Source organism: Actinia tenebrosa, unplaced genomic scaffold (assembly GCF_029948245.1).
Source record: "Actinia tenebrosa isolate PJP-AT-01 unplaced genomic scaffold, QUT_ActTen_1.0 PGA_scaffold2__45_contigs__length_23673736, whole genome shotgun sequence".
Lineage (NCBI taxonomy): Eukaryota > Metazoa > Cnidaria > Anthozoa > Actiniaria > Actiniidae > Actinia > Actinia tenebrosa.
In genome coordinates, this window is record NW_028292579.1 from 12,359,120 (window position 1) to 12,384,790 (window position 25,671).

The 25,671-nt window shown below is 34.6% G+C and overlaps 1 protein-coding gene across 2 annotated transcripts in view; it reads left to right on the plus strand.

Moving 5' to 3' along the window:
• LOC148909266 (short-chain collagen C4-like) overlaps positions 1-24,021 on the plus strand; it is an 80,033-nt gene extending 56,012 nt beyond the window's left edge. For both annotated transcript variants that reach the window (XM_089033939.1, XM_089033940.1), the window contains exons 6-7: positions 21,489-21,611; positions 22,460-24,021. In XM_089033939.1, coding sequence (XP_088890065.1) covers positions 21,489-21,611; positions 22,460-22,935 — 599 coding nt within the window. In that variant the 3' untranslated portion in view covers positions 22,936-24,021. The remainder of the gene's footprint in view (positions 1-21,488; positions 21,612-22,459) is intronic.
• The last annotated feature ends 1,650 nt before the right edge of the window (positions 24,022-25,671 follow it).

Consider the following 25,671-nt stretch of genomic DNA (forward strand, 5'->3'; position numbering starts at 1 on the left):
GTTCGATTTTGGAACATTTTCACAATATTTTAAAAATTTCGAATAGTGTATGTGGTTCGAAAAATGATGGATTTCTTGGATGGTTTTTGGATCAAAAGCATGAAGTATAGCCCATGGTTTTGATCAATTTTGGCCCATCTTCACACCTTTTTTAAAATGTGGAATAATGTATGAGGTTTGAAAAATGATGAATTTTCGATGGTTTTTGGGTCAAAAGCATGGACTATAGCCCATGGTTTTGATCGATTTTAGCCCATTTTCACACCTCTTTTAAAATTTCGAATAATGTATGTGGTTCGAAAAATGATGGATTTTACGATGGTTTTTGGGTCAAAAGCATGGACTATAGTCATGGTTTGGTTCGATTTTGGAACATTTTCACAATATTTTAAAAATTTCGAATAGTGTATGTGGTTCGAAAAAGGATGGATTTTTGGATGGTTTTTGGATCAAAAGCATGGAGTATAGCCCATGGTTTTCTTCGATTTTTGTCCATTTTCACACCTTTTTTAAAATATCGAAAAATGTATGTGGTTTGAAAAATGATGGATTTTCGATGGTTTTTGGGTCAAAAGCATGAAGTATAGCCCATGGTTTTGATCGATTTTAGTCCATTTTAACACCTTTTTTAAAATTTCGACTAATGTATGTAGTTTAAAAAATGATAGATTTTCGATGGTTTTTTGGGTCAAAAGCATGGACTATAGCCCATGTTTTTCATCGATTTTGGTCCATTTTCACACCTTTTTTAAAATGTGGAATAATGTATGAGGTTTGAGAAATGATGGATTTTCGATGGTTTTTGGATCAAAAGCATGGACTATAGCCCATTGTTTTGATCGATTTTAGCCCATTTTCACACCTTTTTTAAAATTTGGAATAATGTATGTGGTTCGAAAAATGATAGATTTTTGGATGGTTTTTGGGCCAAAAGCATGGACTATAGCCCATAGTTTTGATCGATTTTGGAACATTTTCACACCTTCTTTAAGCTGTGGAATAATGTATGTGGTTTGAGAAATGATTGATTTTCGATGGTTTATTTTCCAATAGCATGGACTATAGCCCACGGTTTTGATCGATTTTGGTCCATTTTCACATGTCTTTTAAAATATCGAATAGTGTATGTGGTTCGAAAATAATAGATTTTCGATGTTTTTTGTGCCAATAGCATGGACTATAGCCCATGGTTTTGATCGATTTTTGCCCAATTTCATAGCTTTTTTAAAATATCGAAAAATGTATGTGTTTCGACAAATGATGGATTTTACGATGGTTTTTGGGTCAAAAGCATGGACTATAGTCATGGTTTGGTTCGATTTTGCAACATTTTCACAATATTTTCAAAATTTCGAATAGTGTATGTGGTTCGAAAAATGATGGATTTTCGATGGTTTTTGGGTCAAAAGCATGAAGTATAGCCCATGGTTTTGATCGATTTTAGTCCATTTTAACACCTTTTTTAAAATGTGGAATAATGTATGTGGTTCGAAAAATGATGGATTTTTGATGGTTTTTTGGGTCAAAAGCATGGACTATAGCCCATGTTTTTCATCGATTTTGGTCCATTTTCACACCTTTTTTAAAATTTCGACTAATGTATGTGCTTCGAAAAATGATGGATTTTTGATGGTTTTTTGGGTCAAAAGCATGGACTATAGGCCATAGTTTTGATCAATTTTGGTCCATTTTCACACCTTTTTTAAAATATGGAAAAATGTATGTGGTTCGAAAAATGATGGATTTTCGATGGTTTTTTGGGTCAAAAGCATGGAGTTTAGCTCATAGTTTGGTTCGATTTTGGCCCATTTTCACACCTTTTTTAAAATTTCGAATAATGTATACGGTTCGAAAAATGATGGATTTTTGGATGGTTTTTGGATCAAAAGCATGGACTATAGCCCATGGTTTTCTTCGATTTTTGTCCATTTTCACACCTTCTTTAAAATATCGAAAAATGTATGTGTTTCGACAAATGATGGATTTTACGATGGTTTTTGGGTCAAAAGCATGGACTATAGTCATGGTTTGGTTCGATTTTGGAACATTTTCACAATATTTTAAAAATTTCGAATAGTGTATGTGGTTCGAAAAATGATGGATTTTTGGATGGTTTTTGGATCAAAAGCATGGAGTATAGCCCATGGTTTTCTTCGATTTTTGTCCATTTTCACACCTTTTTTAAAATATCGAAAAATGTATGTGGTTTGAAAAATGATGGATTTTCGATGGTTTTTGGGTCAAAAGCATGAAGTATAGCCCATGGTTTTGATCGATTTTAGTCCATTTTAACACCTTTTTTAAAATTTCGACTAATGTATGTGGTTTGAAAAATGATAGATTTTCGATGGTTTTTTGGGTCAAAAGCATGGACTATAGGCCATGTTTTTCATCGATTTTGGTCCATTTTCACACCTTTTTTAAAATGTGGAATAATGTATGAGGTTTGAGAAATGATGGATTTTCGATGGTTTTTGGATCAAAAGCATGGACTATAGCCCATAGTTTTGATCGATTTTAGCCCATTTTCACACCTTTTTTAAAATGTGGAATAATGTATGAGGTTCGAAAAATGATAGATTTTTGGATGGTTTTTGGGCCAAAAGCATGGACTATAGCCCATAGTTTTGATCGATTTTGGAACATTTTCACACCTTCTTTAAGCTGTGGAATAATGTATGTGGTTTGAGAAATGATTGATTTTCGATGGTTTATTTTCCAATAGCATGGACTATAGCCCACGGTTTTGATCGATTTTGGTCCATTTTCACATGTCTTTTAAAATATCGAATAGTGTATGTGGTTCCAAAATAATAGATTTTCGATGTTTTTTGTGCCAATAGCATGGACTATAGCCCATGGTTTTGATCGATTTTTGCCCAATCTCATAGCTTTTTTAAAATATCGAAAAATGTATGTGTTTCGACAAATGATTGATTTTACGATGGTTTTTGGGTCAAAAGCATGGACTATAGTCATGGTTTGGTTCGATTTTGCAACATTTTCACAATATTTTCAAAATTTCGAATAGTGTATGTGGTTCGAAAAATGATTGATTTTCGATGGTTTTTGGGTCAAAAGCATGAAGTATAGCCCATGGTTTTGATCGATTTTTGTCCATTTTAACACCTTTTTTAAAATTTCGAAAAATGTATGTGGATCGAAAAATGATGGATTTTTGATGGTTTTTTGGGTCAAAAGCATGGACTATAGCCCATGTTTTTCATCGATTTTGGTCCATTTTCACACCTTTTTTAAAATTTCGACTAATGTATGTGCTTCGAAAAATGATGGATTTTTGATGGTTTTTTGGGTCAAAAGCATGGACTATAGGCCATAGTTTTGATCTATTTTGGCCCATTTTCAAACCTTTTTTAAAATATGGAAAAATGTATGTGGTTCGAAAAATGATTGATTTTCGATGGTTTTTTGGGTCAAAAGCATGGAGTTTAGCTCATAGTTTGGTTCGATTTTGGCCCATGTTCACACCTTTTTTAAAATTTCGAATAATGTATACGGTTCGAAAAAGGATGGATTTTTGGATGGTTTTTGGATCAAAAGCATGGACTATAGCCCATGGTTTTCTTCGATTTTTGTCCATTTTCACACCTTCTTTAAAATATCGAAAAATGTATGTGTTTCGACAAATGATGGATTTTACGATGGTTTTTGGGTCAAAAGCATGGACTATAGTCATGGTTTGGTTCGATTTTGGAACATTTTCACAATATTTTAAAAATTTCGAATAGTGTATGTGGTTCGAAAAAGGATGGATTTTTGGATGGTTTTTGGATCAAAAGCATGGAGTATAGCCCATGGTTTTGATCGATTTTTGTCCATTTTCACACCTTTTTTAAAATATCGAAAAATGTATGTGGTTTGAAAAATGATGGATTTTCGATGGTTTTTGGGTCAAAAGCATGAAGTATAGCCCATGGTTTTGATCGATTTTAGTCCATTTTAACACCTTTTTTAAAAGTTCGACTAATGTATGTGGTTTGAAAAATGATAGATTTTCGATGGTTTTTTGGGTCAAAAGCATGGACTATAGCCCATGTTTTTCATCGATTTTGGTCCATTTTCACACCTTTTTTAAAATGTGGAATAATGTATGAGGTTTGAGAAATGATGGATTTTCGATGGTTTTTGGATCAAAAGCATGGACTATAGCCCATAGTTTTGATCGATTTTAGCCCATTTTCACACCTTTTTTAAAATGTGGAATAATGTATGAGGTTCGAAAAATGATAGATTTTTGGATGGTTTTTGGGCCAAAAGCATGGACTATAGCCCGCAGTTTTGATCGATTTTGGAACATTTTCACACCTTCTTTAAGCTGTGGAATAATGTATGTGGTTTGAGAAATGATTGATTTTCGATGGTTTATTTTCCAATAGCATGGACTATAGCCCACGGTTTTGATCGATTTTGGTCCATTTTAACATATATTTTAAAATATCGAATAGTGTATGTGGTTCGAAAATAATAGATTTTCGATGTTTTTTGTGCCAATAGCATGGACTATAGCCCATGGTTTTGATCGATTTTTGCCCAATTTCATAGCTTTTTTAAAATATCGAAAAATGTATGTGTTTCGACAAATGATTGATTTTACGATGGTTTTTGGGTCAAAAGCATGGACTATAGTCATGGTTTGGTTCGATTTTGCAACATTTTCACAATATTTTCAAAATTTCGAATAGTGTATGTGGTTCGAAAAATGATTGATTTTCGATGGTTTTTGGGTCAAAAGCATGAAGTATAGCCCATGGTTTTGATCGATTTTAGTCCATTTTAACACCTTTTTTAAAATGTGGAATAATGTATGTGGTTCGAAAAATGATGGATTTTTGATGGTTTTTTGGGTCAAAAGCATGGACTATAGCCCATGTTTTTCATCGATTTTGGTCCATTTTCACACCTTTTTTAAAATTTCGACTAATGTATGTGCTTCGAAAAATGATGGATTTTTGATGGTTTTTTGGGTCAAAAGCATGGACTATAGGCCATAGTTTTGATCAATTTTGGTCCATTTTCACACCTTTTTTAAAATATGGAAAAATGTATGTGGTTCGAAAAATGATGGATTTTCGATGGTTTTTTGGGTCAAAAGCATGGAGTTTAGCTCATAGTTTGGTTCGATTTTGGCCCATGTTCACACCTTTTTTAAAATTTCGAATAATGTATACGGTTCGAAAAAGGATGGATTTTTGGATGGTTTTTGGATCAAAAGCATGGACTATAGCCCATGGTTTTCTTCGATTTTTGTCCATTTTCACACCTTCTTTAAAATATCGAAAAATGTATGTGTTTCGACAAATGATGGATTTTACGATGGTTTTTGGGTCCAAAGCATGGACTATAGTCATGGTTTGGTTCGATTTTGCAACATTTTCACAATATTTTAAAAATTTCGAATAGTGTATGTGGTTCGAAAAATGATGGATTTTCGATGGTTTTTGGATCAAAAGCATGAAGTATAGCCCATGGTTTTGATCGATTTTTGCCCATTTTCACACCTTTTTTAAAATATCGAAAAATGTATGTGTTTCGACAAATGATGGATTTTACGATGGTTTTTGGGTCAAAAGCATGGACTATAGTCATGGTTTGGTTCGATTTTGGAACATTTTCACAATATTTTCAAAATTTCGAATAGTGTATGTGGTTCGAAAAATGATTGATTTTCGATGGTTTTTGGGTCAAAAGCATGAAGTATAGCCCATGGTTTTCATCGATTTTAGTCCATTTTAACACCTTTTTTAAAAGTTCGACTAATGTATGTGGTTTGAAAAATGATAGATTTTCGATGGTTTTTTGGGTCAAAAGCATGGACTATAGCCCATGTTTTTCATCGATTTTGGTCCATTTTCACACCTTTTTTAAAATGTGGAATAATGTATGAGGTTTGAGAAATGATGGATTTTCGATGGTTTTTGGATCAAAAGCATGGACTATAGCCCATAGTTTTGATCGATTTTAGTCCATTTTAACACCTTTTTTAAAATTTTGACTAATGTATGTGGTTTGAGAAATGATTGATTTTCGATATTTTTTGTGCGAATAGCATGGACTATAGCCCATGGTTTTGATCGATTTTTGTCCATTTTCACAGCTTTTTTAAAATATCGAAAAATGTATGTGATTCGACAAATGATGGATTTTACGATGGTTTTTGGGTCAAAAGCATGGACTATAGTCATGGTTGGGTTCGATTTTGTAACATTTTCACAATATTTTCAAAATTTCGAATAGTGTATGTGGTTCGAAAAATGATGGATTTTCGATGGTTTTTGGGTCAAAAGCATGGAATATAGTCATGGTTGGGTTCGATTTTGGAACATTTTCACAATATTTTCAAACTTTCGAATAGTGTATGTGGTTCGAAAAATGATGGATTTTCGATGGTTTTTGGGTCAAAAGCATGAAGTATAGCCCATGGTTTTGATCGATTTTGGCTCATCTTCACACCTTTTTTAAAATGTGGAATAATGTATGAGGTTTGAAAAATGATGAATTTTCGATGGTTTTTGGGTCAAAAACATGGACTATAGCCCATGGTTTTGATCGATTTTGGTCCATTTTCACACCTCTTTTAAAATATCGAATAATGTATGTTTCGAAAATAGATTTTCGATGGGTTTTGGGCCAATAGCATGGACTATAGCCCCTGGTTTTGATCGATTTTGGTCCATTTTCACACCTTTTTAAAAATATCTAATAATGTATGTTGTTCGAAAAATGATAGATTTTTGGATGGTTTTTGGGCCAATAGCACGGACTATAGCCCATGGTTTTCTTCGATTTTTGCCCATTTTCACACGTTTTTTAAAATGTGGAATAATGTATGAGGTTTGAAAAATGATGGATTTTCGATGGTTTTTGGATCAAAAGGATGGACTATAGCTCATGGTTTGGTTCGATTTTGAACCATTTACACACCTTTTTCAAAATTTCGACTAATGTATGTGGTTCGAAAAATGATTGATTTTTGATGGTTTTTTGGGTCAAAAGCATGGACTATAGGCCATAGTTTTGATCGATTTTGGTCCATTTTCACACCTTTTTTAAAATATGGAAAAATGTATGTGGTTCGAAAAATGATGGATTTTCGATGGTTTTTTGGGTCAAAAGCATGGAGTTTAGCCCATAGTTTAGTTCCATTTTTGCCCATTTACACACCTTTTTAAAAATTTCAAATAATGTATGCGGTTCGAAAAATGATGGATTTCTTGGATGGTTTTTGGATCAAAAGCATGGACTATAGTCATGGTTTGGTTCGATTTTGGAACATTTTCACACCTTTTTTAAAATATCGAAAAATGTATGTGTTTCGAAAAATGATGGATTTTACGATGGTTTTTGGGTCAAAAGCATGGACTATAGACTATGGTTTTGATCGATATTGGTCCATTTTCACACCTTTTTTAAAATGGGGAATAATGTATGAGTTTTGAAAAATGATGGATTTTCGATGGTTTTTGGGTCAAAAGCATGGACTATAGTCATGGTTTGGTTCGATTTTGGTCCATTTTCACACCTTTTTTAAAAAATCGAAAAATGTATGTGGTTCGAAAAATGATGGATTTTACAATGGTTTTTTGGGTCAAAAGCATGGACTATAGCCCATAGTTTTGATCGATTTTGGTCCATTTTCACACCTTTTTTAAAATATCGAAAAATGTATGTGTTTCGAAAAATAATGGATTTTACAATGGTTTTTGGGTCAAAAGGTTGGACTATAGCAGATGGTTTTGATCGATTTTAGCCCATTTTAACACCTTTTTTAAAATTTCGACTAATGTATGTGGTTTGAGAAATGATTGATTTTCGATATTTTTTGTGCGAATAGCATGGACTATAGCCCATGGTTTTGATCGATTTTTGTCCATTTTCACAGCTTTTTTAAAATATCGAAAAATGTATGTGATTCGACAAATGATGGATTTTACGATGGTTTTTGGGTCAAAAGCATGGACTATAGTCATGGTTGGGTTCGATTTTGTAACATTTTCACAATATTTTCAAAATTTCGAATAGTGTATGTGGTTCGAAAAATGATGGATTTTCGATGGTTTTTGGGTCAAAAGCATGGAATATAGTCATGGTTGGGTTCGATTTTTGAACATTTTCACAATATTTTCAAAATTTCGAATAGTGTATGTGGTTCGAAAAATGATGGATTTTCGATGGTTTTTGGGTCAAAAGCATGAAGTATAGCCCATGGTTTTGATCGATTTTGGCTCATCTTCACACCTTTTTTAAAATGTGGAATAATGTATGAGGTTTGAAAAATGATGAATTTTCGATGGTTTTTGGGTCAAAAACATGGACTATAGCCCATGGTTTTGATCGATTTTGGTCCATTTTCACACCTCTTTTAAAATATCGAATAATGTATGTTTCGAAAATAATAGATTTTCGATGGTTTTTGGGCCAATAGCATGGACTATAGCCCCTGGTTTTGATCGATTTTGGTCCATTTTCACACCTTTTTAAAAATATCTAATAATGTATGTGTTTCGACAAATGATGGATTTTACGATGGTTTTTGGGTCAAAAGCATGGACTATAGTCATGGTTTGGTTCGATTTTGGAACATTTTCACAATATTTTCAAAATTTCGAATAGTGTATGTGGTTCGAAAAATGATTGATTTTCGATGGTTTTTGGGTCAAAAGCATGAAGTATAGCCCATGGTTTTCATCGATTTTAGTCCATTTTAACACCTTTTTTAAAAGTTCGACTAATGTATGTGGTTTGAAAAATGATAGATTTTCGATGGTTTTTTGGGTCAAAAGCATGGACTATAGCCCATGTTTTTCATCGATTTTGGTCCATTTTCACACCTTTTTTAAAATGTGGAATAATGTATGAGGTTTGAGAAATGATGGATTTTCGATGGTTTTTGGATCAAAAGCATGGACTATAGCCCATAGTTTTGATCGATTTTAGTCCATTTTAACACCTTTTTTAAAATTTTGACTAATGTATGTGGTTTGAGAAATGATTGATTTTCGATATTTTTTGTGCGAATAGCATGGACTATAGCCCATGGTTTTGATCGATTTTTGTCCATTTTAACACCTTTTTTAAAATATCGAAAAATGTATGTGATTCGACAAATGATGGATTTTACGATGGTTTTTGGGTCAAAAGCATGGACTATAGTCATGGTTGGGTTCGATTTTGTAACATTTTCACAATATTTTCAAAATTTGGAATAGTGTATGTGGTTCGAAAAATGATGGATTTTCGATGGTTTTTGGGTCAAAAGCATGGAATATAGTCATGGTTGGGTTCGATTTTGGAACATTTTCACAATATTTTCAAACTTTCGAATAGTGTATGTGGTTCGAAAAATGATGGATTTTCGATGGTTTTTGGGTCAAAAGCATGAAGTATAGCCCATGGTTTTGATCTATTTTGGCTCATCTTCACACCTTTTTTAAAATGTGGAATAATGTATGAGGTTTGAAAAATGATGAATTTTCGATGGTTTTTGGGTCAAAAACATGGACTATAGCCCATGGTTTTGATCGATTTTGGTCCATTTTCACACCTCTTTTAAAATATCGAATAATGTATGTTTCGAAAATAGATTTTCGATGGGTTTTGGGCCAATAGCATGGACTATAGCCCCTGGTTTTGATCGATTTTGGTCCATTTTCACACCTTTTTAAAAATATCTAATAATGTATGTTGTTCGAAAAATGATAGATTTTTGGATGGTTTTTGGGCCAATAGCACGGACTATAGCCCATGGTTTTCTTCGATTTTTGCCCATTTTCACACGTTTTTTAAAATGTGGAATAATGTATGAGGTTTGAAAATTGATGGATTTTCGATGGTTTTTGGATCAAAAGGATGGACTATAGCTCATGGTTTGGTTCGATTTTGAACCATTTACACACCTTTTTCAAAATTTCGACTAATGTATGTGGTTCGAAAAATGATTGATTTTTGATGGTTTTTTGGGTCAAAAGCATGGACTATAGGCCATAGTTTTGATCGATTTTGGTCCATTTTCACACCTTTTTTAAAATATGGAAAAATGTATGTGGTTCGAAAAATGATGGATTTTCGATGGTTTTTTGGGTCAAAAGCATGGAGTTTAGCCCATAGTTTGGTTCCATTTTTGCCCATTTTCACACTTTTTTAAAAATTTCAAATAATGTATGCGGTTCGAAAAATGATGGATTTCTTGGATGGTTTTTGGATCATAAGCATGGACTATAGCCCATGGTTTTCTTCGATTTTTGTCCATTTTCAAAACTTTTTTCAAATATCGAAAAATGTATGTGTTTCGAAAAATGATGGATTTTACGATGGTTTTTGGGTCAAAAGCATGGACTATAGTCATGGTTTGGTTCGATTTTGGAACATTTTCACAATATTTTCAAAATTTCGAATAGTGTATGTGGTTCGAAAAATGATGGATTTCTTGGATGGTTTTTGGATCAAAAGCATGAAGTATAGCACATGGTTTTGATCAATTTTGGCCCATCTTCACACCTTTTTTAAAATGTGGAATAATGTATGAGGTTTGAAAAATGATGAATTTTCGATGGTTTTTGGGTCAAAAGCATGGACTATAGCCCATGGTTTTGATCGATTTTAGCCCATTTTCACACCTTTTTAAAAATATCTAATAATGTATGAGGTTCGAAAAATGATAGATTTTTGGATGGTTTTTAGGCCAATAGCATGGACTATAGCCCATGTTTTTCATCGATTTTGGTCCATTTTCACACCTTTTTTAAAATGTGGAATAATGTATGAGGTTTGAGAAATGATGGATTTTCGATGGTTTTTGGATCAAAAGCATGGACTATAGCCCATGGTTTTGATCGATTTTAGCCCATTTTCACACGTTTTTTAAAATGTGGAATAATGTATGAGGTTCGAAAAATGATAGATTTTTGGATGGTTTTTGGGCCAAAAGCATGGACTATAGACTATGGTTTTGATCGATATTGGTCCATTTTCACACCTTTTTTAAAATGGGGAATAATGTATGAGTTTTGAAAAATGATGGATTTTCGATGGTTTTTGGGTCAAAAGCATGGACTATAGTCATGGTTTGGTTCGATTTTGGTCCATTTTCGCACCTTTTTTAAAAAATCGAAAAATGTATGTGGTTCGAAAAATGATGGATTTTACGATGGTTTTTTGGGTCAAAAGCATGGACTATAGCCCATAGTTTTGATCGATTTTGGTCCATTTTCACACCTTTTTTAAAATATCGAAAAATGTATGTGTTTCGAAAAATAATGGATTTTACAATGGTTTTTGGGTCAAAAGGATGGACTATAGCCCATGGTTTTGATCGATTTTAGCCCATTTTAACACCTTTTTTAAAATTTCGACTAATGTATGTGGTTTGAGAAATGATTGATTTTCGATATTTTTTGTGCGAATAGCATGGACTATAGCCCATGGTTTTGATCGATTTTTGTCCATTTTCACAGCTTTTTTAAAATATCGAAAAATGTATGTGATTCGACAAATGATGGATTTTACGATGGTTTTTGGGTCAAAAGCATGGACTATAGTCATGGTTGGGTTCGATTTTGTAACATTTTCACAATATTTTCAAAATTTCGAATAGTGTATGTGGTTCGAAAAATGATGGATTTTCGATGGTTTTTGGGTCAAAAGCATGGAATATAGTCATGGTTGGGTTCGATTTTGGAACATTTTCACAATATTTTCAAAATTTCGAATAGTGTATGTGGTTCGAAAAATGATGGATTTTCGATGGTTTTTGGGTCAAAAGCATGAAGTATAGCCCATGGTTTTGATCGATTTTGGCTCATCTTCACACCTTTTTTAAAATGTGGAATAATGTATGAGGTTTGAAAAATGATGAATTTTCGATGGTTTTTGGGTCAAAAACATGGACTATAGCCCATGGTTTTGATCGATTTTGGTCCATTTTCACACCTCTTTTAAAATATCGAATAATGTATGTTTCGAAAATAATAGATTTTCGATGGTTTTTGGGCCAATAGCATGGACTATAGCCCCTGGTTTTGATCGATTTTGGTCCATTTTCACACCTTTTTAAAAATATCTAATAATGTATGTTGTTCGAAAAATGATAGATTTTTGGATGGTTTTTGGGCCAATAGCACGGACTATAGCCCATGGTTTTGATCGATTTTTGCCCATTTTCACACATTTTTTAAGCTGTGGAATAATGTATGAGGTTTGAAAAATGATGGATTTTCGATGGTTTTTGGATCAAAAGGATGGACTATAGCTCATGGTTTGGTTCGATTTTGGACCATTTACACACCTTTTTCAAAATTTCGACTAATGTATGTGGTTCGAAAAATGATGGATTTTTGATGGTTTTTTGGGTCAAAAGCATGGACTATAGGCCATAGTTTTGATCGATTTTGGTCCATTTTCACACCTTTTTTAAAATATCGAAAAATGTATGTGGTTCGAAAAATGATGGATTTTCGATGGTTTTTTGGGTCAAAAGCATGGAGTTTAGCCCATAGTTTGGTTCCATTTTTGCACATTTTCACACCTTTTTAAAAATTTCAAATAATGTATGCGGTTCGAAAAATGATGGATTTCTTGGATGGTTTTTGGATCAAAAGCATGGACTATAGTCATGGTTTGGTTCGATTTTGGAACATTTTCACACCTTTTTAAAAATTTCGAAAAATGTATGTGTTTCGAAAAATGATGGATTTTACGATGGTTTTTGGGTCAAAAGCATGGACTATAGTCATGGTTTGGTTCGATTTTGGTCCATTTTCACACCTCTTTTAAAATATCGAATAATGTATGTTTCGAAAATAGATTTTCGATGGGTTTTGGGCCAATAGCATGGACTATAGCCCCTGGTTTTGATCGATTTTGGTCCATTTTCACACCTTTTTAAAAATATCTAATAATGTATGTTGTTCGAAAAATGATAGATTTTTGGATGGTTTTTGGGCCAATAGCACGGACTATAGCCCATGGTTTTCTTCGATTTTTGCCCATTTTCACACATTTTTTAAGCTGTGGAATAATGTATGAGGTTTGAAAAATGATGGATTTTCGATGGTTTTTGGGTCAAAAGCATGGACTATAGCTCATGGTTTGGTTCGATTTTGGACCATTTACACACCTTTTTCAAAATTTCGACTAATGTATGTGGTTCGAAAAATGATGGATTTTTGATGGTTTTTTGGGTCAAAAGCATGGACTATAGGCCATAGTTTTGATCGATTTTGGTCCATTTTCACACCTTTTTTAAAATATGGAAAAATGTATGTGGTTCGAAAAATGATGGATTTTCGATGGTTTTTTGGGTCAAAAGCATGGAGTTTAGCCCATAGTTTAGTTCGATTTTGGCCCATTTTCACACCTTTTTTAAAATTTCAAATAATGTATACGGTTCGAAAAATGATGGATTTTTGGATGGTTTTTGGATCAAAAGCATGGACTATAGCCCATGGTTTGGTTCGATTTTGGAACATTTTCACACCTTTTTGAAAATATCGAAAAATGTATGTGTTTCGAAAAATGATGGATTTCTTGGATGGTTTTTGGATCAAAAGCATGGACTATAGTCATGGTTTGGTTCGATTTTGGAACATTTTCACACCTTTTTTAAAATATCGAAAAATGTATGTGTTTCGAAAAATGATGGATTTTACGATGGTTTTTGGGTCAAAAGCATGGACTATAGTCATGGTTTGGTTCGATTTTGGAACATTTTCACACCTTTTTTAAAATATCGAAAAATGTATGTGTTTCGAAAAATGATGGATTTTACGAGGGTTTTTGGGTCAAAAGCATTGACTATAGTCATGGTTTGGTTCGATTTTGGAACATTTTCACACCTTTTTTAAAATATCGAAAAATGTATGTGTTTCGAAAAATGATGGATTTTACGATGGTTTTTGGGTCAAAAGCATGGACTATAGCCCATGGTTTTGATCGATTTTGGCTCATCTTCACACCTTTTTTAAAATGTGGAATAATGTATGAGGTTTGAAAAATGATGAATTTTCGATGGTTTTTGGGTCAAAAACATGGACTATAGCCCATGGTTTTGATCGATTTTGGTCCATTTTCACACCTCTTTTAAAATATCGAATAATGTATGTTTCGAAAATAATAGATTTTCGATGGTTTTTGGGCCAATAGCATGGACTATAGCCCCTGGTTTTGATCGATTTTGGTCCATTTTCACACCTTTTTAAAAATATCTAATAATGTATGTTGTTCGAAAAATGATAGATTTTTGGATGGTTTTTGGGCCAATAGCACGGACTATAGCCCATGGTTTTGATCGATTTTTGCCCATTTTCACACATTTTTTAAGCTGTGGAATAATGTATGAGGTTTGAAAAATGATGGATTTTCGATGGTTTTTGGGTCAAAAGCATGGACTATAGCTCATGGTTTGGTTCGATTTTGGACCATTTACACACCTTTTTTAAAATTTCGACTAATGTATGTGGTTCGAAAAATGATGGATTTTTGATGGTTTTTTGGGTCAAAAGCATGGACTATAGGCCATAGTTTTGATCGATTTTGGTCCATTTTCACACCTTTTTTAAAATATGGAAAAATGTATGAGGTTCGAAAAATGATGGATTTTCGATGGTTTTTTGGGTCAAAAGCATGGAGTTTAGCCCATAGTTTAGTTCGATTTTGGCCCATTTTCACACATTTTTTAAAATTTCAAATAATGTATAAGGTTCGAAAAATGATGGATTTTTGGATGGTTTTGGATCAAAAGCATGGACTATAGCCCATGGTTTGGTTCGATTTTGGAACATTTTCACACCTTTTTTAAAATATCGAAAAATGTATGTGTTTCGAAAAATGATGGATTTTACGATGGTTTTTGTGTCAAAAGCATGGACTATAGTCATGGTTTGGTTCGATTTTGGAACATTTTCACAATATTTTCAAAATTTCGAATAGTGTATGTGGTTCGAAAAATGATGGATTTTCGATGGTTTTTCGGTGAAAAGCATGAAGTATAGCCCATGGTTTTGATCGATTTTGGCCCATCTTCACACCTTTTTTAAAATGTGGAATAATGTATGAGGTTTGAAAAATGATGAATTTTCGATGGTTTTTGGGTCAAAAACGTGGACTATAGCCCATGGTTTTGATCGATTTTGGTCCATTTTCACACCTCTTTTAAAATATCGAATAATGTATGTGGTTCGAAAAATGATGGATTTTTGATGGTTTTTTGGGTCAAAAGCATGGACTATAGGCCATAGTTTTGATCGATTTTGGTCCATTTTCACACCTTTTTTAAAATATGGAAAAATGTATGTGGTTCGAAAAATGATGGATTTTCGATGGTTTTTGGGCCAATAGCATGGACTATAGCCCATGTTTTTCATCGATTTTGGTCCATTTTCACACCTTTTTTAAAATGGGGAATAATGTATGAGTTTTGAAAAATGATGGATTTTCGATGGTTTTTGGGTCAAAAGCATGAAGTATAGCCCATTGTTTTGATCGATTTTGGCTCATCTTCACACCTTTTTTAAAATGTGGAATAATGTATGAGGTTTGAAAAATGATGAATTTTCGATGGTTTTTGGGTCAAAAACATGGACTATAGCCCATGGTTTTGATCGATTTTGGTCCATTTTCACACCTCTTTTAAAATATCGAATAATGTATGTTTCGAAAATAATAGATTTTCGATGGTTTTTGGGCCAATAGCATGGACTATAGCCCCTGGTTTTGATCGATTTTGGTCCATTTTCACACCTTTTTAAAAATATCTAATAATGTATGTTGTTCGAAAAATGATAGATTTTTGGATGGTTTTTGGGCCAATAGCACGGACTATAGCCCATGGTTTTGATCGATTTTTGCCCATTTTCACACATTTTTTAAGATTTGGAATAATGTATGAGGTTTGAAAAATGATGGATTTTCGATGGTTTTTGGGTCAAAAGCATGGACTATAGCTCATGGTTTGGTTCGATTTTGGACCATTTACACACCTTTTTCAAAATTTCGACTAATGTATGTGGTTCGAAAAATGATGGATTTTTGATGGTTTTTTGGGTCAAAAGCATGGACTATAGGCCATAGTTTTGATCGATTTTGGTCCATTTTCACACCTTTTTTAAAATATGGAAAAACGTATGTGGTTCGAAAAATGATGGATTTTCGATGGTTTTTTGGGTCAAAAGCATGGAGTTTAGCCCATAGTTTAGTTCGATTTTGGCCCATTTTCACACCTTTTTTAAAATTTCAAATAATGTATACGGTTCGAAAAATGATGGATTTTTGGATGGTTTTTGGATCAAAAGCATGGACTATAGCCCATGGTTTGGTTCGATTTTGGAACATTTTCACACCTTTTTTAAAATATCGAAAAATGTATGTGTTTCGAAAAATGATGGATTTTACGATGGTTTTTGGGTCAAAAGCATGGACTATAGTCATGGTTTGGTTCGATTTTGGAACATTTTCACAATATTTTCAAAATTTCGAATAGTGTATGTGGTTCGAAAAATGATGGATTTTCGATGGTTTTTCGGTGAAAAGCATGAAGTATAGCCCATGGTTTTGATCGATTTTGGCCCATCTTCACACCTTTTTTAAAATGTGGAATAATGTATGAGGTTTGAAAAATGATGAATTTTCGATGGTTTTTGGGTCAAAAACGTGGACTATAGCCCATGGTTTTGATCGATTTTGGTCCATTTTCACACCTCTTTTAAAATATCGAATAATGTATGTGGTTCGAAAAATGATGGATTTTTGATGGTTTTTTGGGTCAAAAGCATGGACTATAGGCCATAGTTTTGATCGATTTTGGTCCATTTTCACACCTTTTTTAAAATATGGAAAAATGTATGTGGTTCGAAAAATGATGGATTTTCGATGGTTTTTGGGCCAATAGCATGGACTATAGCCCATGTTTTTCATCGATTTTGGTCCATTTTCACACCTTTTTTAAAATGTGGAATAATGTATGAGGTTTGAGAAATGATGGATTTTCAATGTTTTTTGGATCAAAAGCATGGACTATAGCCCATGGTTTTGATCGATTTTAGCTCATTTTCACACGTTTTTTAAAATGTGGAATAATGTATGAGGTTCGAAAAATGATAGATTTTTGGATGGTTTTTGGGCCAAAAGCAGGGACTATAGACTATGGTTTTGATCGATATTGGTCCATTTTCACACCTTTTTTAAAATGGGGAATAATGTATGAGTTTTGAAAAATGATGGATTTTCGATGGTTTTTGGGTCAAAAGCATGAAGTATAGCCCATGGTTTTGATCGATTTTGGCTCATCTTCACACCTTTTTTAAAATGTGGAATAATGTATGAGGTTTGAAAAATGATGAATTTTCGATGGTTTTTGGGTCAAAAACATGGACTATAGCCCATGGTTTTGATCGATTTTGGTCCATTTTCACACCTCTTTTAAAATATCGAATAATGTATGTTTCGAAAATAATAGATTTTCGATGGTTTTTGGGCCAATAGCATGGACTATAGCCCCTGGTTTTGATCGATTTTGGTCCATTTTCACACCTTTTTAAAAATATCTAATAATGTATGTTGTTCGAAAAATGATAGATTTTTGGATGGTTTTTGGGCCAATAGCACGGACTATAGCCCATGGTTTTGATCGATTTTTGCCCATTTTCACACATTTTTTAAGCTGTGGAATAATGTATGAGGTTTGAAAAATGATGGATTTTCGATGGTTTTTGGATCAAAAGGATGGACTATAGCTCATGGTTTGGTTCGATTTTGGACCATTTACACACCTTTTTCAAAATTTCGACTAATGTATGTGGTTCGAAAAATGATGGATTTTTGATGGTTTTTTGGGTCAAAAGCATGGACTATAGGCCATAGTTTTGATCGATTTTGGTCCATTTTCACACCTTTTATAAAATATGGAAAAATGTATGTGGTTCGAAAAATGATGGATTTTCGATGGTTTTTTGGGTCAAAAGCATGGAGTTTAGCCCATAGTTTGGTTCCATTTTGGCCCATTTTCACACCTTTTTAAAAATTTCAAATAATGTATGCGGTTCGAAAAATGATGGATTTCTTGGATGGTTTTTGGATCAAAAGCATGGACTATAGTCATGGTTTGGTTCGATTTTGGAACATTTTCACACCTTTTTTAAAATATCGAAAAATGTATGTGTTTCGAAAAATGATGGATTTTACGATGGTTTTTGGGTCAAAAGCATGGACTATAGTCATGGTTTGGTTCGATTTTGGAACATTTTCACACCTTTTTTAAAATTTCGAAAAATGTATGTGGTTCGAAAAATGATGGATTTTCGATGGTTTTTGGGTCAAAAGCATGAAGTATAGCCCATGGTTTTGATCGATTTTGGCTCATCTTCACACCTTTTTTAAAATGTGGAATAATGTATGAGGTTTGAAAAATGATGAATTTTCGATGGTTTTTGGGTCAAAAACATGGACTATAGCCCATGGTTTTGATCGATTTTGGTCCATTTTCACACCTCTTTTAAAATATCGAATAATGTATGTTTCGAAAATAATAGATTTTCGATGGTTTTTGGGCCAATAGCATGGACTATAGCTCCTGGTTTTGATCGATTTTGGTCCATTTTCACACCTTTTTAAAAATATCTAATAATGTATGTTGTTCGAAAAATGATAGATTTTTGGATGGTTTTTGGGCCAATAGCACGGACTATAGCCCATGGTTTTGATCGATTTTTGCCCATTTTCACACATTTTTTAAGCTGTGGAATAATGTATGAGGTTTGAAAAATGATGGATTTTCGATGGTTTTTGGGTCAAAAGCATGGACTATAGCTCATGGTTTGGTTCGATTTTGGACCATTTACACACCTTTTTTAAAATTTCGACTAATGTATGTGGTTCGAAAAATGATGGATTTTTGATGGTTTTTTGGGTCAAAAGCATGGACTATAGGCCATAGTTTTGATCGATTTTGGTCCATTTTCACACCTTTTATAAAATATGGAAAAATGTATGTGGTTCGAAAAATGATGGATTTTCGATGGTTTTTTGGGTCAAAAGCATGGAGTTTAGCCCATAGTTTAGTTCGATTTTGGCCCATTTTCACACCTTTTTTAAAATTTCAAATAATGTATACGGTTCGAAAAATGATGGATTTTTGGATGGTTTTTGGATCAAAAGCATGGACTATAGCCCATGGTTTTCTTCGATTTTGGTCCATTTTCACACCTTTTTTAAATATCGAAAAATGTATGTGTTTCGAAAAATGATGGATTTTACGATGGTTTTTGGGTCAAAAGCATGGACTATAGTCATGGTTTGGTTCGATTTTGCAACATTTTCACAATATTTTCAAAATTTCGAATAGTGTATGTGGTTCGAAAAATGATGGATTTTCGATGGTTTTTGGGTGAAAAGCATGAAGTATAGCCCATGGTTTTGATCGATTTTGGCCCATCTTCAAACCTTTTTTAAAATGTGGAATAATGTATGAGGTTTGAAAAATGATGAATTTTCGATGGTTTTTGGGTCAAAAACGTGGACTATAGCCCATGGTTTTGATCGATTTTGGTCCATTTTCACAGCTTTTTTAAAATATAGAATAATGTATGTGGTTCGAAAAATGATGGATTTTCGATGGTTTTTTGGGTCAAAAGCATGGACTATAGGCCATAGTTTTGATCGATTTTTGTCCATTTTCACACCTTTTTTAAAATATGGAAAAATGTATGTGGTTCGAAAAATGATGGATTTTCGATGGTTTTTGGGCCAATAGCATGGACTATAGCCCATGTTTTTCATCGATTTTGGTCCATTTTCACACCTTTTTTAAAATGTGGAATAATGTATGAGGTTTGAGAAATGATGGATTTTCGATGATTTTTGGATCAAAAGCATGGACTATAGCCCATGGTTTTGATCGATTTTAGCCCATTTTCACACGTTTTTTAAAATGTGGAATAATGTATGAGGTTCGAAAAATGATAGATTTTTGGATGGTTTTTGGGCCAAAAGCATGGACTATAGACTATGGTTTTGATCGATATTGGTCCATTTTCACACCTTTTTTAAAATGGGGAATAATGTATGAGTTTTGAAAAATGATGGATTTTCGATGGTTTTTGGATCAAAAGCATGGACTATAGCCCATGGTTTTGATCGATTTTAGCCCATTTTCACACGTTTTTTAAAATGTGGAATAATGTATGAGGTTCGAAAAATGATAGATTTTTGGATGGTTTTTGGGCCAAAAGCATGGACTATAGACTATGGTTTTGATCGATATTGGTCCATTTTCACACCTTTTTTAAAATGGGGAATAATGTATGAGTTTAGAAAAATGATGGATTTTCGATGGTTTTTGGATCAAAAGCATGGACTATAGCCCATGGTTTTGATCGATTTTAGCCCATTTTCACACGTTTTTTAAAATGTGGAATAATGTATGAGGTTCGAAAAATGATAGATTTTTGGATGGTTTTTGGGCCAAAAGCATGGACTATAGACTATGGTTTTGATCGATATTGGTCCATTTTCACACCTTTTTTAAAATGGGGAATAATGTATGAGTTTTGAAAAATGATGGATTTTCGATGGTTTTTGGATCAAAAGCATGGACTATAGCCCATGGTTTTGATGGATTTTAGCACATTTTCAAACCTTTTTTAAAATGTGGAATAATGTATGAGGTTCGAAAAATGATGGATTTTTGGATGGTTTTTGGGTCAAAAGCATGGACTATAGGCCATGGTTTTGATCGATTTTGGTCAAATTTCACACTTTTTTTAAAATATCGAAAAATGTATGTGGTTCGAAAAATGATGGATTTTCGATGGTTTTTGGGTCAAAAGCATGGACTATAGTCATGGTTTTCTTCGATTTTGGTCCATTTTCACACCTTTTTTAAAATATCGAAAAATGTATGTGTTTCGAAAAATGATGGATTTTACGATTGTTTTTGGGTCAAAAGCATGGAATATAGTCATGGTTTGGTTCGATTTTGGAACATTTTCACAATATTTTCAAAATTTCGAATAGTGTATGTGGTTCGAAAAGTGATGGATTTTCGATGGTTTTTGGGTCAAAAGCATGAAGTATAGCCCATGGTTTTGATCGATTTATGCTCATCTTCACACCTTTTTTAAAATGTGGAATAATGTATGAGGTTTGAAAAATGATTGATTTTCGATGGTTTTTGGGTCAAAAGCATGGACTATAGCCCATGGTTTTGATCGATTTTGGCTTATTTTCACACGTTTTTGGAAATGAACAATAATGTATGTGGTTTTAAAATGTATGATTTTAATGCAAAAAGCATTGACTATGGGCCATGGGTTTGATGGATTTTGGCCCATTTTCACACCTTGAAAATGATGGTTTGTTTATCGGGGTCGAATATGGGAAAGGTTTGAAAATTATCAGAAATTCATGAAAACATTGGGTAATATTAACCCATGCAGAATGGTAAAAAATGTCGAAAAATGAATTTCCCAATTTTTCTACAGGTGACCCAGGGAGCTCTGGAGCGAGAGGTCCTGTGGGACGCAAGGGTGACAATGCAGGGGGTCTACAGTATATTCGCTGGGGAAGAACAAAGTGCCTTGGTGACAGCGAGTTGGTTTATTCAGGTAAGATTTCAAAATTGAAAATAACATGGATTTGCGCCCAGACAGTAGGGAATGGAAATATGGCGACCATCTTGAATAACTATTGTTGCTTTCCGACTGGCTTATCTGAAAAACACGTGTTTCCACGTGAAAACGAAGCTAGTCAGTTCAGAACAATCGTCATTTAAATTGTTCGCCATATTTCAATAGCATTTTTCAGGGTTACTAAAATACCAATATACTGACAAATATTGTAAATAAAGGCTTTGGTTACATGGAAAAGAAGAATATCAGCAAGAAAAAATGAGTTGTAAAAAATCCCAAAACATCGTTACAGTATGTTAGCATGTGCACTAGGTTTGGCTCGTCCGCATTTCAGTCCCATGACACACAATTTTGACGTCATGTGTGGAATACGGTATTTGGTGTATAGGCCTGGCAAGAAAAAAGTGGGGTTGGTCACTTATTTGGACACCGTGTTCGTGGCGTTCCCTTTTCACAGTCATACGAAAACTGTTCTAAGCATAAGCACGAGCATAAGATGAAGGGGTTTATGTCGCTAGTGAGGACCATGCTTTAATGATGAATGTAAACAACAAATAATAGTGATACTTTATTAAAAGATTTGGAGTGTCAAAGACGTATTCAAAGATCCAAGGAGGCCTCCAGAGGAATCCCTTTTCTGTATAGCATAAGATGTATATTATTCTATTTGGGCTTGGGTAGGGGTAGGGTAGGAGGATTTATTGTGCTTAGTAGGCACTGTTTCCCATAGTAAATCTTTGATTCGCCCCTTTAAAAAATGGCACAAACTGCTTTGCGTAAATTAAAAGTATTTACAGCCCATAAATATCAATTCATCTACGCAGGTCGTGTAGGAGGAGAATATTACCAAATGAAAGGCGGAGGAACGAACTACCTGTGTCTGCCAGAGAACCCCAAATATGGCAAATACAAGGAAAGGTTTCAAAAAGGTGGGATCGTGTTTGGCACAGAATACGAGGTCAAGGCCTTTAATCCATTCAATAATAAAAACCTCCACGACCAAGATGCTCCTTGCTCTGTCTGTTATGTCAAGACCCGCAGTACCAAGCTTATGATCCCGGCAACAAACGTGTGTCCCGCGGGATGGAAGCAAGAGTACAAAGGCTACCTGATGACATCATTCCGTGGCCATCATCCCAGTGAGTATATCTGTGTTGATGAGGACGCAGAAGGAATTCCTGGAAGTGGAAGGAGTCTTAATGGCGCGCTGCTGTACCCGGTAGAAAGCAAATGTGGAACTTTGCCGTGTGCGAAGTACCTCAACGGTCGTGAACTGACTTGTGTGGTGTGTAGCAAGTAATCCGACCGGTGGATTAGTAGTCATCACTTATATAACATGCAGTCTGTGTGGAGTGTATCAAGTAAATTGACCGGTTAGGCTGCGTTCATAATGTATGTCAGAAAGGGGGGGGGAAGCAAGTGAAATCTTTAAATTACAAAACAATTCTTAAGACCCCCTTTTGAAGTACCCCAAAAAAATTATACCCCCCGGGTAATCTCTAGTAGCTTCGTCTAAAAATTTTGCATCCCCCCCAATTCTCTGAAAAAAAGTTTCAAACCACCCACCCCCCATTTTACTGGTAAAAAATTTCCCGATCCCCCCTAAATTGCACCTGCCCCCCCCTCCCCCCTCTGCCATACATTATGAACGCAGCCTTACTTTATAGAGATTGCGTGGTGTGAAAATCGTTATGGTGATGAATAGATAGGGTACCAATAAATCATTAAAGATACAAGTATCGCGTTTGTTAGTTATTTTTCCTCTTTCTTCTGTACTAGGACTTCGCAAAAAGTCTCGCTTCAAAAAAATAAATAAAAGGGTACAGAAGTTTGCGGGGCACGGATAAATGTGAGAAGATACTTGAATAATAGTTTATGAGAAAAATATGCAATTATTGGACGAAGTTGAGCAAAATATCGTGATTTGTTAATGGCGAATAATTGCTTGTGAGACAATAACAAATCACGATATTTTGTGATAACCGAGTTCGATAATTGTTTTATCATTCAAATCATCACAGGTAGCACTATATAGCTAGTAATAGCTAGAATCGTTTTCAGTAATGAATGTTCGAATCGAATATTGAAATCAAGAATCCAAAAATAAAGTCAATAATGACCTCTACGTGTTCACGCTTGAGGTGGTTTGACTGTAACTGATGCCAAAATTCTAGACTAAATTCAAGATCTTTAGAGGTTTTTAAAATATCTAAACAGTTATTGGGGTTACCGGTTACATCATATGCATACTTTGCGTAACAATTTGCGCATCTAACTCGGAGTTTAGTTCCCACGGTACATTTATTGCATTCTTTGTTGAAGCACTTCTTGGTTCGTGTCCAGACATCAGGATAATTCTGAATAAAATAATAAATGTTACATTGTATTTAGCTGGTATGTAATACTCTTGCACCTTTACCATATATACCTCCACGTCACAATGGGCATAGCACGCTGTACGTGCACCTTTCGTAGTAAACGAATAAATGTGACGGGGTAATGCAATAATGATCCGGTGGTAAATTATGTACATAAATTCCAAGTTAGGCATAATGTAAATTCAAGTATCGAGAGAACGTGTAGGGAGAGTGCGAGAGGGTAGGTTGAGGGAGGGGAGACCTTATTGCTATTGCATTATAAGATGAAACATCCCAAATATTATTTTGATGAAAGAAAAATAAATGTATTTATCATGGGCTACGTAACAAGCGCATGGAGTGCGCTGGTATGAGTTTGTTGTATAGGTATAATTCATTAGCGGGACGCTAATATAAATTCAGTTAAAGAGTAATATTAGTCATTCGCGTCCTACCATCTACGCCTCTAGTTTTCCAAAAAAAAAACTTGTAATGTGTGATGAAGAAACTCTGCTGCGAGAAGAACTGTTTCTACTCGGGGTGTTCCTCAAGGATATGTGGATCCATTTGCAGCTACGTTTGACCAATTCAAATCCTATCTGGACAGCAAATTATCCACCCTAAAGGAAGATCATACCGAAGAAGCGAGAACACAACCCAAACCCGCTCCCTGCTTACCAACCTCCATGCACAACCAGTCATTCTATTCTTCCAACTCCCTCCTTTACCGTTCCAAATACTCCTCACACACACCCCTCCACCTCACCCCACCCCAACCCTACCTCCTACCCCTCATCCACAATCCACTTCATTCCGCTCAACTCTTACCCCTTTTCTATTTACAGTCCCCACCCTACTGTCCTCTAACCCTCTCCCCCCACTTTTCCTCCTTCTCTACTTCACCCCCCTTACGTAAACATCACCCTTCCACCCATCCTCCCCACGACACCACACAAATCCGCAAACTCATGAGCTTTAACGTAGCTCCTGACAGTATTCACCAAGAATCCCGTACCCGTCCCACCCCTACCACCTCCAACGTGCCTTTGCATCGAAGCGAGACGAACGGTGAGATTGCAATGATAGGAACCTGTGAATAATTGTCCAAGGTTTTAAAAAAAAGGTCTCTATTATTGCAAGCTCACCGTTCGTCTCGCTTCGATGCAAAGGCTCGGCTACCTTTCAAGACGGCGCACGGAACTGTGAATGGGAATATTCTATCGTTTACCTCAACACACACAACCTCACCCCCTCGCAAACACGACTTCTTCACAAGGGCCTCAAATTTGTACTCACATTCTCTCTCACCTCACATAACATCCTCAATAACTCCTTTAAAAACGTCCGCCGACGCACCTTCCTTAAATACCATTTCACACTTTCGCCACCCCCTTTAGAAACCGCAGTTCATGGACACCTCCCATCCCCAAAAGTCATAATTTAAGAATATATAACGATTTTGGCTGGGAAGATCTTTCCAAACAATACTGCAATACACCCAGAACCTCCTCCCAAAACCACTGCAACCTTACACCCAATGAACAAACAGCACTTAAACACTTGAAACGACATCCCAACACCATAATTAAACCAGCTGACAAAGGTGATTCCATCGTTCTCTGACATAAAGATGACTACAGCAAAGAAGCTTTACGCCAGTTGAGGACCCCACTTACTAC